Source organism: Trachinotus anak, unplaced genomic scaffold (assembly GCF_046630095.1).
Source record: "Trachinotus anak isolate AG129_WGS33_773 ecotype Australia unplaced genomic scaffold, CSIRO_AGI_Tana_v1 ptg000021l, whole genome shotgun sequence".
In the NCBI taxonomy this organism is placed as follows: Eukaryota; Metazoa; Chordata; class Actinopteri; order Carangiformes; family Carangidae; genus Trachinotus; species Trachinotus anak.
This window is the reverse complement of record NW_027273872.1, coordinates 7174427-7188565: the sequence shown is the minus strand read 5'-3', so window position 1 is coordinate 7188565 and position 14139 is coordinate 7174427. Positions and strand designations below refer to the sequence as shown.

Below are 14139 nucleotides of genomic sequence, written 5' to 3'. Positions count from 1 at the left end.
AGAAACTGGAGGGTGCCAGAGCAGGAGAGGAGGCCTGTGGTTTCTCCAGCCCTTCCTCTCAACCAAAGTTCAACTTTCTCCTGATCTCATACACATCCCATGACATTTTACTATATTTTCACCCCTATTCAAGTATTTGTGTACCACTGCGTAGGGAATCTGTATTTTATTGCTAGATTTCCATGTTTGTTTCATAGTTTTAGTGGTTGTTTGGAAGCTCTTGCCCTCGCCTCCTATTCAGTTTATAAAGCACTTCTGTGTTTTCTTTTGCTAACTGCAAATCACTGGGGTGTAAATTTGGACCGGGAAGTGAATTTGTAGCACTTGCCTGACTTTATTTACCCTCCATTAAAGTGCTCTTCAGCAAGACATTTGACCTTGAACTGCTCCAGTTGTAAAGATATGACAGTGGTAGCACTGGGGAGATACTCTTGGGTGTAATTTGAATAACACTGAGGGTGAAGGAGAGTATTCATGCAGAGCAATCATCGGCTGAATAATACAGTTTATGTTATACAATTTGTTTACATTAGTATTAATTATTAGCACTCGCCATCTTTTATAGTCAAGCATTTGGTCAGCTCCTAAAGAATTCCTTGTGAAGAATTTAAGACTTTAAGTTATCTTAAGAAAAAAACAAGTACACGCACACAGACACATTAAAAAAACACTTAACAGTAACCTACAAAATAGTTTTATTCTGCATATTAATTTTATTTTTTTTTCAGAAATGTAAAAAATGTGTTAGCAATGAAATTCTACAGTTCTAGATTGGAAGAGAATTTGCAATGCATGGTCAGTCTGTCCAATTTCCCTGGCTGTCCCCATAAGCCTGGAGGCATTTGGGTATTAATCTCTAAGTAGTGGCAAGAGTGGCAACAAGGCTTAATTCATTTACTTAAGAGCTTTTCACGTGGGGTTTAAAAGTTAATAGGACGATCACTCCGTAGTGCATTTGATTAAACCCTCTTAATTACCCCAGGTATAATGGGCTATTAGCAAAGGCCCAGTTGTAAAAGGGCAAGTGGGAGATGATTGTTTTTATGAGGTACTTTTTGTTAACCTTTTCCAATGTCAGGATTATACTGGATGTTAGAGTATAACCCAGTGCCTCTTGCTGTTGAATACATATGGGAGTTACACTATCGCATGGTTTGTCGCTGATAACTTGTTCTGTAGTAAACCGGACCACGACCTTCCGCTAGCCTTATCCACGTGCTGTGAGTCACCACACTCACTACAAGTGGATACTGTGCTGCAAGATCAGACATGTTGGGTGAAAACAAATATGTCGTCTGGGAACTTTTTACTGATAGATTCATTATCAACGTATTTGTGATTTACCAAATATGTAATTTACCAAAATCTCCTCATTACGTTGATAGAAATTGTAATCCGCTCCCAATTTCCCATCGCAGGTTAGCTTTACAGAAACTGAATTTCTAGGAGATGCCGTTGCATTGGCAGTTTCACAAACTCATTTTATAGCTATTTGTTCAATACACTGTTCTCCTAATTCTTTTTTTTCTCCCCTCTGCAGGCACTTTCTTTTTAAAACGGGCACAGGGACGACACCTTTCTTTGGCGCAGCAGCCCCTGGTTACACCATGGCCACTGGGACGGTTTACTCCACACCGGCGCGCCCATTGCCCAGAAACAGCCTGTCCAGAGGGGCTTTCAAGTTCAAGAAGTCACCTAGGCACTGCTCCTGGAAGTGTACTGCCCTGATTGCTGTTGGCATAGCCGTGGTGCTGTCCATCATTCTCTGCTACTGCATAGGTAAGGCTGGGCTCACACACAAGAGCTTTTGGGATCTGGTACATAAGGACAATTTTCACTGATTATCTTTTCTCAAAACCCAAACAGCCAAATTACAAGATTAGAAGCATTGGTGCACAATCAGAGTATTAATACTTTAATATGATATTAAAATTATCATATTAATGAGTTACACACAAGCTATTTTTTTAAGCCCAAAAAGACTTAAAAAGCTCTGTGCATGTATTTTTATTCCCCTCCCAATCATTGTTTTCTTTCTATGTCTTGCTTTTTTAGCTTTTTACCCACACTTTCTCCCCAAAACTTCATCTGTACATACGAAAACACATTCAGCTCATCGGTTCAAAGCCACACTCCTCCTAGTCTTTTACCTACAGGCTGTCCTTCAGATGTGCAGCCTACACCAACTTCATGGTAGCTGTTCACTTTTCCTCCTCATCTTGGTCCACATAGAAGGTTCAGTCTGTGAGTGTATCTGGAAGAAGTTCAGGAGGTGAAATTCTTGCTCACATTACCAGATATTCAAAGCTGAACATCTGTACTGACAGTGGGCTTAGACCAGAACTTCCCCCAGTCTCTGGAGGGCCAGTTTGCAATTTCTCACAATCAGAGACTGGCATGACAAGACTGTTTTTTTACCACTGTAAAGTTTGAAAGAAATCAACCATCTAGCTTGACAAAATTAACTGTACACTCAGGCTTTGGTGTAAATATTGCCACCTCATACTTATTGTTATTGCCTAACGTGGAGGTGCGGCACAAGCTGTCAGACAAGTACATGAAAACCAGTAGTTTCTCTGCTAGGAGCAGCCTATTTCTTTCAGTTTTAGTCAGAGAAAACATGACTCCATTATCTGTGGTGGCATTAGACAAGCTTTAGACATGTCATTTGGTCAAACAGAACAAATGATAGACAAGCTGCCTAGAGTGAATGGAGCCAGCATACCTCTTAATCTGTATGGAGTTTGATCTCTGCCAGGAGTATTTCTATTTCACTGCCTTTTCCTTTTTCCAGAAATTGCAGATGTCCTGATATGATTCAGTAGCGTCTGTCTGACTAAGCTCTCAGTCAGATATGCAGACATGGCCCCGGTACAGTTTCCAACAAGGCATTCCTTTCTGTTTCCCTTTGACAGGGGCTGTGCATCATCCCCACACTTCTGATCACAGTTCACAGAACGACAGCCAATTCGCGTCCTTGGGGGCTCCTGTTAAAACACAGGCAGCGAGGTTCAAATGGCCGGCACAGATGGCAACGTCAAAATGAAACACAAGTTGAGGAGCTGAACCCGTAACAAAGGAAACCGTCCCGAACACTTGAACTTTAAAGAAGACCCTGGTCCACACAGCCTTTGTTGTACTTGAACCAAAACTTGTCCATTCTGTCAAACAGGAAATGCTTTTATCTCGGTCAGGAAGATAAACCAATGCTCAAACCCCCCCCCCCCCCCCCCCCCCCCAATCCCCCTTCCTTTGGGCATTATTTCCTATGAGAGACCTTTCGAACGTTTTTTACAGCAAGTGTCAAAGCTGACTTCTTGCTAACCTTTAGAATCTTGACCACAGCAATAAAACCGTTACAGATTCATCTCTCCTTATGCCCTCTCTTGTCATCCAAGCCCTTAATCTTTACACTGAACCTTTCTCCCTGAGCGGATATACAAGTATTCATCCAGCTTGGAGGCAGGGGAAATGTGACACAGTTGTATAAGGAGAAATATGGCGTTGTTGAGAAGATCCTATAACCAGTGTTTTATTGGTGAATAGAGAGGGGAGTGCTCTCTTGGAGGAGAGGTCATAAATGCGCTATATCAGTATCAATATTCGCATTCCCTTTATTGACTTAACTGTTTTGTTGCTTGTTGTTGTTCATGATCTCATATCATAAAATTAGTATGGATATATACATACATTTTATAACTTAACTGTTCCTCTGTGTGCAGGAATCAGTTGCTATTTTTATTTGTGCTCCTGCTCATGACAGATATGCTTGGTTTACACTGGGAAAACAAGCAGAAACAAGTCATTTGTTCAGCTGTTGTCACTACAGTTCTAGCAGATTGGATTCATTTACAACATTTTCATCCCAACAATCACCAACTTGTTTAATTGTAGACCTGTCGGATGTTTGGGAATTGTATTTTTGGCCTGACTCCAGAGTGCACCCTGGTGCTTAAGCCTCTCTCCTGCTGTGTATGTATATGTGTATGTGTGTATGTGTGTATGTGTGTATGTGTGTGTGTGTGTGTGTGTGTGTGTGTGTGTGTGTGTGTGTGTGTGTGTGTGTGTGTGAGTTAAACAGATGCAGCCCTCTGCCACTTGCCTCAGGAGTGTGTTTCCACCACCTCCTCTCTCTTTCATTCACCGCCAATTCACCTGCCAGGTGCAATGACTCAAGTAGCTATGCGCACTCATACTTTAATACTCTGTGCCTGTCAGCTCGCACAGTCCCATTAGCACCAAGACAAACTCAAAGACAAATACAGACAGACCAGTACCAAAATGGTGTGGTGCTCGAAGTTTACTGTACCATATAACTCAATTTTTCTTTGTTCTGCAGCAGCTCAGGTTAAGACGAATGTACCTGCTGATATTTTATTTAAAAAAAAAATTTTAAAAATTGTTCTGATACATTTTTTCTTTTCTTCCTTTTTTCTTTTTTTATCAAATAAATTTAAAGACTAGTGTGCATACCGCTCTCAGTACTGGACCCTGGCTGAACAACAATAGCAGCTCCTGTAATTCAAATGAGGAAAACCTGCTGAGGTGAGGCTTTCCAGCTCCACTTCTGCAAACTGCCTGATTGGAAGGATTTCAGCGATTGTTCAGATATAGGGAGGCCAATCAGGACCAGCTCCAGCTTTGATGCTCTGACTGGATGCAGAAATAGCATGTGGATTTTTGGAAATGCACCTTCAATTGACCTGCACAAACAAAATGTGACCAATGTCCTCGGGGAACATGTTGGATCAAACTGTTTCTAAGTAGAAGACGTTAGTCTTCCTTTGCCTTACATTTGCCTTTAAATGTCAGACAGATACAAAGACTACATTAATTAAAAATGTGCTTTAATTGAAGCATGAATTATCTGTTGTTTTGTTAAAGTGCATCTTACAGATTTCAGATTTATGGCGAAATCAATTTCCCTCAGACCTTTTTTATCAAAAAATAAAAAAATATATCAGGCATAGAGAAAATCAGTTATGGGTTATTGATGTGTTTTTTAGTGAAGGCTTGTTGATTAAAGTGATTCTCGTGAATTGTTGACATGGTGGCCCAGTTATCAGAGAAGACTGGATACCGGTGGCTCCACTCAGCTGTGATGAGCACTGTGTTCTGGGGGAGGGTGGGGGAGGTGGGGGTCCTTCACCCCATTAAACGACCAGATGAACAAACCCTGTCTTGGTCAATCCTGAGGTAGAGACACTGTTATTCCATCTGAGGTTGTTGCAGGTACTGTAACACAGAAAAGGAACATCTTAGCTATGCTCTGAGCTGTTCGGCTTCTTTCTCCCCTCCCCCGGGGGAAGTTTCTGGAGGGGTGTGCAGGCAGGTTCCAGCATAAAACAATGTTTATCTCAATAATTTTGGAGCTGCAGAGCTCCAAGTTGTTTTTGGCACACCAGGACTCCAGATGGGCCACCTCTTTCTCTGGTAAATGGACTAATTATTTGCGGTGACGATGGCCATCAGAATAGTGTCATCTGCATATTTTAACAGGAAACCTTTTTTTTTTCCCTACCCATTTATGTTTTCAATGCCCTAGTTTACTTAATAATTACTTTTCCGATATTCATCTGTACCATAATTAGCACATTGTTTTCCAGGTAACAACACCAACAAGAATTTGCTCAGACAGAAGTGTTCTTGCTTCTGTGCACTAGATACCATGTGGGTGTCAGAGCTCAAACGAACTTGTTGTGAACTTACAAATTCAACCTCCCATTCATCGTTGGTGGTAGTGTTCACTGGGGCAAATTCTGACATCAGAGATTGGAGGCCAGCATTTTCAGCGTCTTGCCCAGGAAGAGAAATTGCTCATGGCCCATAAATATTAATTGAACTGGCCTAGGCTGCAGGAATAACTTATGCAAATTCATAAATTGAGGGCTATTCACCTCAAAGCAATTTGTTGATGAGCCAGTGTACGAAGAGCAGTGAAGAGGGGACGACTCTCTGTGGTTCCGTGGTGTGTGCCTGGAGGTGGGAGAGTTGCAAAGTCAGGGGGGCACAGTATTAAGTCTGCATTTATCATCTTAGGTGAACTAAAGTCTACAACAAGGTGTTTTTTTTTTTTTTTAGATCAGTCTCTCTCTTTTTTTTATCTTAAGTGTGCCACAAAGTATTTGATTTTAGCCGCAGTAACAGCACGGCCCAAGGGATGGAGATGTTTGTCGGTCAGTCAGTGGGCCCCCCACTTTGATCCAGACTGAAATATCTCTACAACCACCGGATGGATTGCCATGAAATTTGGCACAGGCATTCGTTGTCCCCAGAGGATGAATCCCAACGACTGTGGTGATGCCATGGCTTTACTTCTTGCACCACAATGAGGTTGACATTTGCAGTTCAGAGTGAAAGATCTTGACAACCGTTGGATGAAATGCAGTGAAATATGCTGCAGATATTCAGGGTCTCTACAGGATAAATTCCAATAACTCTGCTGATCCCCTGACTTTTCCTTTAGCACCATCACTGGGTTAAAGTGATAGTTTAACACTTTGGTTTATGACTAAGTGTGTGATCAATAATTATCACATTAATTATTGTTAGCATGTCTACAGGCTAAATTAATATGGTGAATATTACCCATATATTACCCATTTGCCTTATCCATCCTTTTACCCATCTTCTGCTATAAGACAACAGCCTGTTGTGTGTGTGTGAGTTCACTGTCTGACACTCCATGTCTCCCTTGATAAAGCTCGCTGTCCTGTTTTCTACTAGTCAGCTTAGAGACAGATTTCTCTCTCAACACTAAAAATGTTCATTTTCTAAAACACTTAATGCTAATTTTTTAAATGCAGGTTTCGTCGAGTGAGAGATTATGCTACCTTTTATTCTTTTAGTAATACTTTAACCTGCTTTAATTTCATGCTGTCAGTCATTTTGCAAGAGTAAGTGTCACTTGTTTTTTTTCCTTTTTTTTTGTTTTTTTCTTTTCCGTGGAGAGGTTGTTTCACTTTGGGTTCATGCTGGATGTCCTCAGTTGATCCTCACAATTTAGGATCCAGCTCAGCACACAGTGTTTTCTCAGGACTCTGGAGCCTTTGCTCAGTTAAAAGCCACTGACATGTTAGTCTAAGAACTGGATGTATTTACCACACTGTGCTGTTTTGAAAAAGTTGGTATTAAAAAAAAGTGGCAGTTTAACAAGACCGAGGAGAATAAACTGTATGCTTAAGTGTTCGAGGAAAAAAAGAGAGCATTTTTAGAGATGAGTCTGATTCCTGGCAAATTACATTAAGTTGCACAGTTTTGTCTCTGTCTGTCTGTGCTGCCAGTACATAAGTGCATCTGTACTGAGAATTATCTGTATCTGGTGAAGATGGACAAAGATTGAAAAGCTTTTCTGACCATGTTATTAAGAGCAACAGGAAAACACAGTGATGCAGAAAATACACAAAAGAAAGGTGCAGGTTTTCGCATTTAAAGGCTCTGTTAGAGGAGTCGGTTCAGAGTGTTTAGAAAAGACAGACTTGTCAAAAATATTGATGGAACAGTCAGCATTCATTTCTGCTGCTGGTGATGTTGCTGGTTTGCCTCACCAGGAAAGAAAATTGGTTCTGACACTGCAGGTGATGTTGGCTGAAAGTACTGGGAAGCCAAACATTGTCACTCAGTGTTACACCTGCGTTATTTAATTGGAATTCAAGGCTGTGGAGCACTTGTTCATCCAATCTACCAAGGACAGTGCTTGTGTATAGCCATTAAACTGCTGCCAAATACCTTCATCCACAAGCTTTAAACAAAACACACACCTTAACAAAGTACCAACTGATGCGCTGTCCATGCTAGTTTCCCATCTTTCTTTTGGTCTAGCTCACATTTAATATTCTCTACGGCTCCACATACACCTCTCAAGTTATTTGCTGCTGTCGATATCCATCTTCCCAGTGAGCAATGGGTGTTAGAGAAAAGTTTCTCCCGCAGATCAAATGGTCGGAAATCAAGATGCTTCCTCAGCATGTTCCCTGGCTGGTGACTTTGAAGGAGATTGGCCCTCTCACTGCGCTCACAGAGGCACCTCAGTTTCCCAAAACAACAAGAACACAGTTTGATTGGATCCAATGCTGTGACAATAAAGCAGGTTTGCTGAATGAAAGCTGCACACAGTTTAGTTATGTAAGAGAACTAGAGGAGTGTTGCAGCGTCCTACCCTCTCACTTCCTCCCCCTGCTGTGACTGTCTGTCTCAATACACTGCCTTACACTTTCTTAAAAGTCTCTCACTTTCCGCCTCTTTCGCTCGTACTTTTTCACACACATGTAGCTGTGCGTCTGCGTCCTTCCCGCTTTGTATTAGACTTGGAGAGTTTAAGGCTTTTTTGGCACATCTCGTCTGCTTGTCTGAAGTGAAAGCTTTGTGTCAAAATAGAAATTCTGCCTGCTGCTCTCTTTGATACAGTTGCTGTTTGTGCGGCACGTTAATGAACAGCACTCCCCAAGGAAACATGCTAGAGCAACAGGGTTCCTAAGTATTGATTGAAGTGACTTTGGCTGGCCTCTATCAGTGCCGTATTTACGCAAAAGCCACCCATGGCAGAGTAGCTGCAAAAACAACAAAATGTGAAATAAAATGTTTAACAGTTTTTTGGGTTTTTTTTTTGTTTTGTTTTTTTCGGCATTGGATCCATCCATCGCGCTCTCCCACGGGTCTTTTGAGCTTAAGTGGCTTGATTGTTTTTGTGCGACTATTTGCTTATTTGTTTATCCATTTCAACAAGCCCACGCAGCTTTTTTGTGTATTTCACAGCAATGCACCTTTTCGGCCTCAATTGGCAGCTCCAAGAGTTGGACAACCAGCCGGCTTTTGAAAACGGAGGAGTTGGGAAGACAGGGCCCACTCAGTCGAGCATAGTGACAGCTCTGGCTGCTGACGGTGAGGAAATAAAAGACTCACATCTGAATAAATCACCTTTACAATATGAAAGCTACAGATTAATGCTGTTTATTCTTTTGCTGGCTTTCTTCCCTAGAAATATATTTTGATCAAGGTTTTTTGCATTGCGTTTTGAATATATATTTTGCTATCATGGTTACCTTTTTCTTTTCAGACGTAAAAATAATAAACTAACAAACTTGATAGTGTAAAGCAGACAGTTGACACTTAGTCTGACTGAAGTAGACAAAGACTTTAAACGTGCAAATCTCTCAGGCTGTCAGAAAAGAGGAGAATGAGGCTGCCTGTATGTAAATACTGCTTTTTGAAATCAAATGCTAACTTTAAAAAAACCCCCAAAAAAACAAGGTTAAAGGATCTTTAAAGCATCAAAATACAAATTAATTAAATCAAGTAAAGGTTCAAATGACAATTACAAAATACAAATCGCAACAGCAAACCATTTGGCCTCCTGAATGACAGAGTGAAATGTTCATGCTCAATGCTCAGTCAGCCTTTGGAGTTTCTTGAGATCTTTCACCTTCTGAATATTAATTAACTGATTCCAGACAGCTTTGTTCTACCTAATCATAATTTTGGACCATTGTGTATTCAACAACAAGCAGTCAGGCCATCTCGGTTCACCTTTACAGCAAAAGCCACCAAATTAATCTTTAAGCACACTGCGGTATTTAGAATGCACGGCCACGAAAGCAGTAATTGAGTTGAGTAGGCCAGGCAAAAGCTCAATTGTTTAAACTGGGCTAGATTTAAATCCTCATAAGTACTGCTAATTAAGATAGCATGAGGCAGGTTTTGGACTGTTTAAAGGCAATCAATAGCTGGCTATTATTCTCCCTAGAGGTAAACTTGGCTTCCAGTCTTCACTTTGACTGAAGCTAAAGTGACAGGGAAAGGCCTCATTACATACACACAACACTGAGGCATGTAAATAATGGAGGGCTGGCACAAACAGATACACTCACAGCTACAGCATGAACAGGCCCACACACTGAAATCCTTCTTACAAGATGCAGAAGCAAAGGTTGAGTTGTTATTATGTTGCAGGAAGACTCTGCGCCGTCCAACTAACAAGTTAAAAGTCATTGCCGCAGTAAATTAAGGAGCACAGCTGCTCTCCTTCTATAGAGCCTTAGACAGCGATGACTGCAAAACGCTTTACAGATTTTTCTTCTTAACAATGAAATCTGCTCCTGTAATAACACCTTGCAGGCTACAGTTTTTCATGCGAGCATGAGTCACATTAACAGTGGCCATCCCTCCATCTTTGGCGCTGTAAGGACACAGTTTAAGGACATCATTCACCAAATTGTTTTGATTTGCTGTTATTGCTCTGGCAAGGTAGCACAGTACATCTGACAGATTCCATTTAGACCTTATCTGATATGAAGCCTTGCTCTATGAGTCACCACGACCAGAGAAAAATGGGAGATGTGGCCTGTTTGAGTCTTATAAAAAGCCAATTATATCTGGTCATTTTTTTCCGTGAGCAGTGCATCATGGACCACAGGGAACCATTACTTTTAATCCTGTCTTGCTTGGCCACCGCTCATTTGGAAAAAATATGACTATGACTATCTTATTGTTAGGTCCCTGCTTGGATAAAGGAATAAGATTACACTGGAAAGCAAAAGATGGAATACAGCCTTTATTGATAACCACAGATCAAAGTCTAACACAAAAACCAAGATTATATTTCAGATGTGAGCGTGAAGGTTTTAGCTAATGCCCTAAAAGGCTCTGTGATGACTGATTTGTACCATATCACTGAACAATATTGTTTTGGTTCTTCAACACCTTACATAATCTGCACGGGGGTGTGTTTTTGCCTCTTAGGAAGGACTGGCGTGCTCCATCAGGAGAATAACTCCATCGATACCGGACAAGTCGACATAGGGAAGAGGGTGGGTCAGAGCATCCCACCTGGGGTGTTCTGGCGTTCTCAACTTAGCATGGACCAACCACGCTTCCTCAAGTTCAACATCTCGGTACAGAAGAACGCACTGATTGGAGTTTATGGACGAAAGGGTCTCGCCCCATCTCACACTCAGGTGAAGCCTTTTTTAAATTCTTTTAAATCAGGTTAGTCTCTTTGAGATTAAAGAAACTATGAAATGGTCACTATGGCTGTTTAAAGTGTGACAATGAAACTTTTAAAGGACAAACCACTTCTTTCTCTTTTCTTCTTTCTTGTCTTCTTTCTATAAATAAAAAGTATAATTTAAAAGCATTTTTTTCTTAGCCTCAAGCTTAGCTGGTCTGGTATGTCCAGTGGCTCAGGGTGGCTACTGTGCATTTGAGCAGTTTTATCACCAAACAAAAAAAAAAGAAAAAAAAACATATTTTAAGAGATAATGGAAAATGAATTTAGCCAATTGTCCTGTAAATTTCACTGGTTGCCACAGTCGCATTTGTTTAGAAAGGGTAGATAGCTTTTATGGTGACCTGATCCAGCACTAGAGAGTATAAAAACTAACCAATAAAAGCATTCATTATTTTATGGTAATTCCAGCCAACCCCTCCTGTCAAACAGCTTTTGTCTTTAACCAATATTCCACATTGTGCAATGATTTGTACTTGCATTATGTCTTACCCAAACACTTTTTCAACAAGAATTACGTTGTATTAAGGATGTAAACATGGTATCATTAAATCTACATTATTTATGTATTTATTTTGTTACCTGGGGGCACTAAAAGCAGCAAATACAGCATTGATATATTCATCATGTCATGAAGCTGTGATGGTGATGGTCTTAATTGTTAGTTAGGTTTTGGTCTCCACCAATTCCTGATGGTCTGTCTCTTTAGCTGCCAAGCCTGATCATGTTATCAATAACAACAGGAAAAGACATTGGTGTAAAAAATTTGCAAAGCAAAGAAGAAAGAAGTGCACACATCTCGCACCTCATTTTTAGAGATTTTAACAAAAATAGAAAAAAAAAAAAAACAGCTCTCCACTGTGTCTGGAAATGAGTCCGAAAGCAGTGAGACTGAACCAAAACAGTAGAGCTGTGGGCTGTGGCTAGGTAGCCATGTGATCACCTGTTAACATAAGAAATTAATTAAAGCAGTTTTACGGATGAGAAGAGGCCATTTCACTGTGGCTTAAATAGGCTAGTTTCAAAGGAGAATCAAAGCTTTACAACAAAGTTTAAAAAAACATTACATCATTTAATAGAGTTCTTTATTTGCCCTGATTCCTTATTTAAAACCCTGACATGTATGTATTAGAACTGGGCACTAGTTTAGTTGGAGTTTTTCTCCCCTCAGCTTCAATCTGCCTGTGTGTTGGCATGTACATCTTTCCCTTCTGCTAAACCTCTGCCATTTGCAAATTGAAGTGTTTCTAAAATGTCTGATGTGTCACTTGAATGACATTTCTGGGGATCCAAATGTCCAATGTCTGGTGATGGTGATGGAAGCACTCAGACAATGGCTATTTTCCACCACACTTGACTGCAAAAGCTCTTAGCTTCACCTTCTTGACATTCTCTCTTTGTAAAGATGGGCTTCACTCAAGTGTAGACAGTTAGGGCCACTCTTTGATGGAAGAAAGTCCAATGCAAGTGACAACAAGTGAGTTGGATTGTACTTTCAAGGTGAAAAAAGGAAGCCCAACAAAATCAAAGACCAAAGGGTACTAATTAACAAGACACTACTTTTATGTCTCCGGCAATTGTTGAACAGACACTCAAGCTTGTCAATGCTGGACACCATGTCCATTGTGGCCACTTCTAAATTACATTCTTTTCAGGTACTGGGGGCACAAATCAATGCATTTACTTAACTGAGCATGAAAGACCCCGATGAGAGATATTGACTGTTCATCTTATTCACAGCTTGGAAGACAAAACAACAGCTTTTCCACCTTTCTCAAATATAGACTTCCTCCATCTGCTATTGAATGTCTGTCTGTGCTGATACAAACCAAACAAGTCAGAAAAAGCAAACTTTAGTAGTCTTTTTTTTCCTCAGGAATTTGTACTCAGTTGTTATCAAGTAAGTTCATTCTATCTAACTGAGAATTTACTGGCTCTGAGTGTTCCTCCTGTGTCTATGGGGCATCCGGTGGTCTCTCCACGCTTGGTCTCTTGCCCGTTATTCAGTGGTATTGTTGGATTGAGATGAGTTGGGGGGGGCTTTCACACCAGCTAATCGAGATGTATGCACTTGGCCAAGAGGCTCAGGGCTTGTGGGATGAACTGTTTTATTACTTCCCCCCCAAGCTAGCAACACAAAGAAGTCAACTTCCGCCAGGTTAATATCCCTCCCCTGCCCCCTGTCTTACTCAAAGGGGTTTAAATCACAGTGTTGACTTTACCTTCCCCTCAAATAATGCTCTCTTTCCTATTGTTTGCAAATCAACTGAAAGATTGCTAGGGTCCACATTTGCCACATTCCAGAGAACCAAATCCTGTTTTAATGTATTTTTGTCTTGTTCTTTCCAAAGTGCCACTGTGTTTCTCTGAGGCTGGATGTTGTGCACATGCTGATTTAGAGCTCCATTAACTGGTGCAGGGCCACTAGGGAGGAAAACACTTCAATAAGAAGATAACGGATACAAAGCACTGACATGTGACCAGCTTATAAATTTGTGTTAGCAGAAAGTTTCCAACCTTAAAACCAGTTACTGGCATCCATTTTTAGTTGATGAATGCAAGTCCAATATTCCTTTAGCACTGGTTTGGTGTCCAATAACTCTTGGCTCTTTAGTGGCTAGAAGTTACCAGCTAGTTGCTAATTTTGTTTGTCTGCTGTCTGGTGCTGGCAGGCAGAGGGTTTATAAGATTTTTTTTTTTTGTTTGTTTTGCTGAAAACACCTGCCACTGCTAGAAATTGGGTTGATGAGAGTTGTGATAATGTGTGGGCCACAAAACAAAAACAATCAGCTGAAAGAGGCTAAACAGCTAAACAGAGCTGCAGGATTCAGGTAAAAATTCTTATATTACACACAGTCGTTTGATTCATGAAAAAAAAAATCTTGGTGAAGACAGCTTTAAAAAAATAATGTTGAATTGCTCTTGGTATTGTTATGACTCAGTTAAAGGCCTCATTATTTCCTATTTTTTGGGGGGAGTATATAAAAAAATTAACATAAATTTTCTCAGATTTTATTTTGAGGGAGAACAAAAATATACCTTTTACATTTTTCCCCAACTCTCTCTGTACTTCTTTATCACTGGGAACATGTTTAGAGCTGTGCTTGTCATGAGAGCACCCTGTCAACTGCAGTGTG

General features: G+C 40.6%; 1 protein-coding gene across 2 annotated transcripts in view; it reads left to right on the top strand.

Annotated features, from left to right (window-relative positions):
• Positions 1-14139, top strand: part of LOC139605593 (teneurin-3) — a 134632-nt gene that overhangs the window by 66420 nt on the left and 54073 nt on the right. Inside the window, exons 5-7 of one of the 2 annotated variants that reach the window (XM_071457200.1) lie at positions 1541-1779; positions 8755-8880; positions 10738-10952. In XM_071457200.1, coding sequence (XP_071313301.1) covers positions 1541-1779; positions 8755-8880; positions 10738-10952 — 580 coding nt within the window. The remainder of the gene's footprint in view (positions 1-1540; positions 1780-8754; positions 8881-10737; positions 10953-14139) is intronic. The other variant, XM_071457201.1, reaches the window with a different exon arrangement.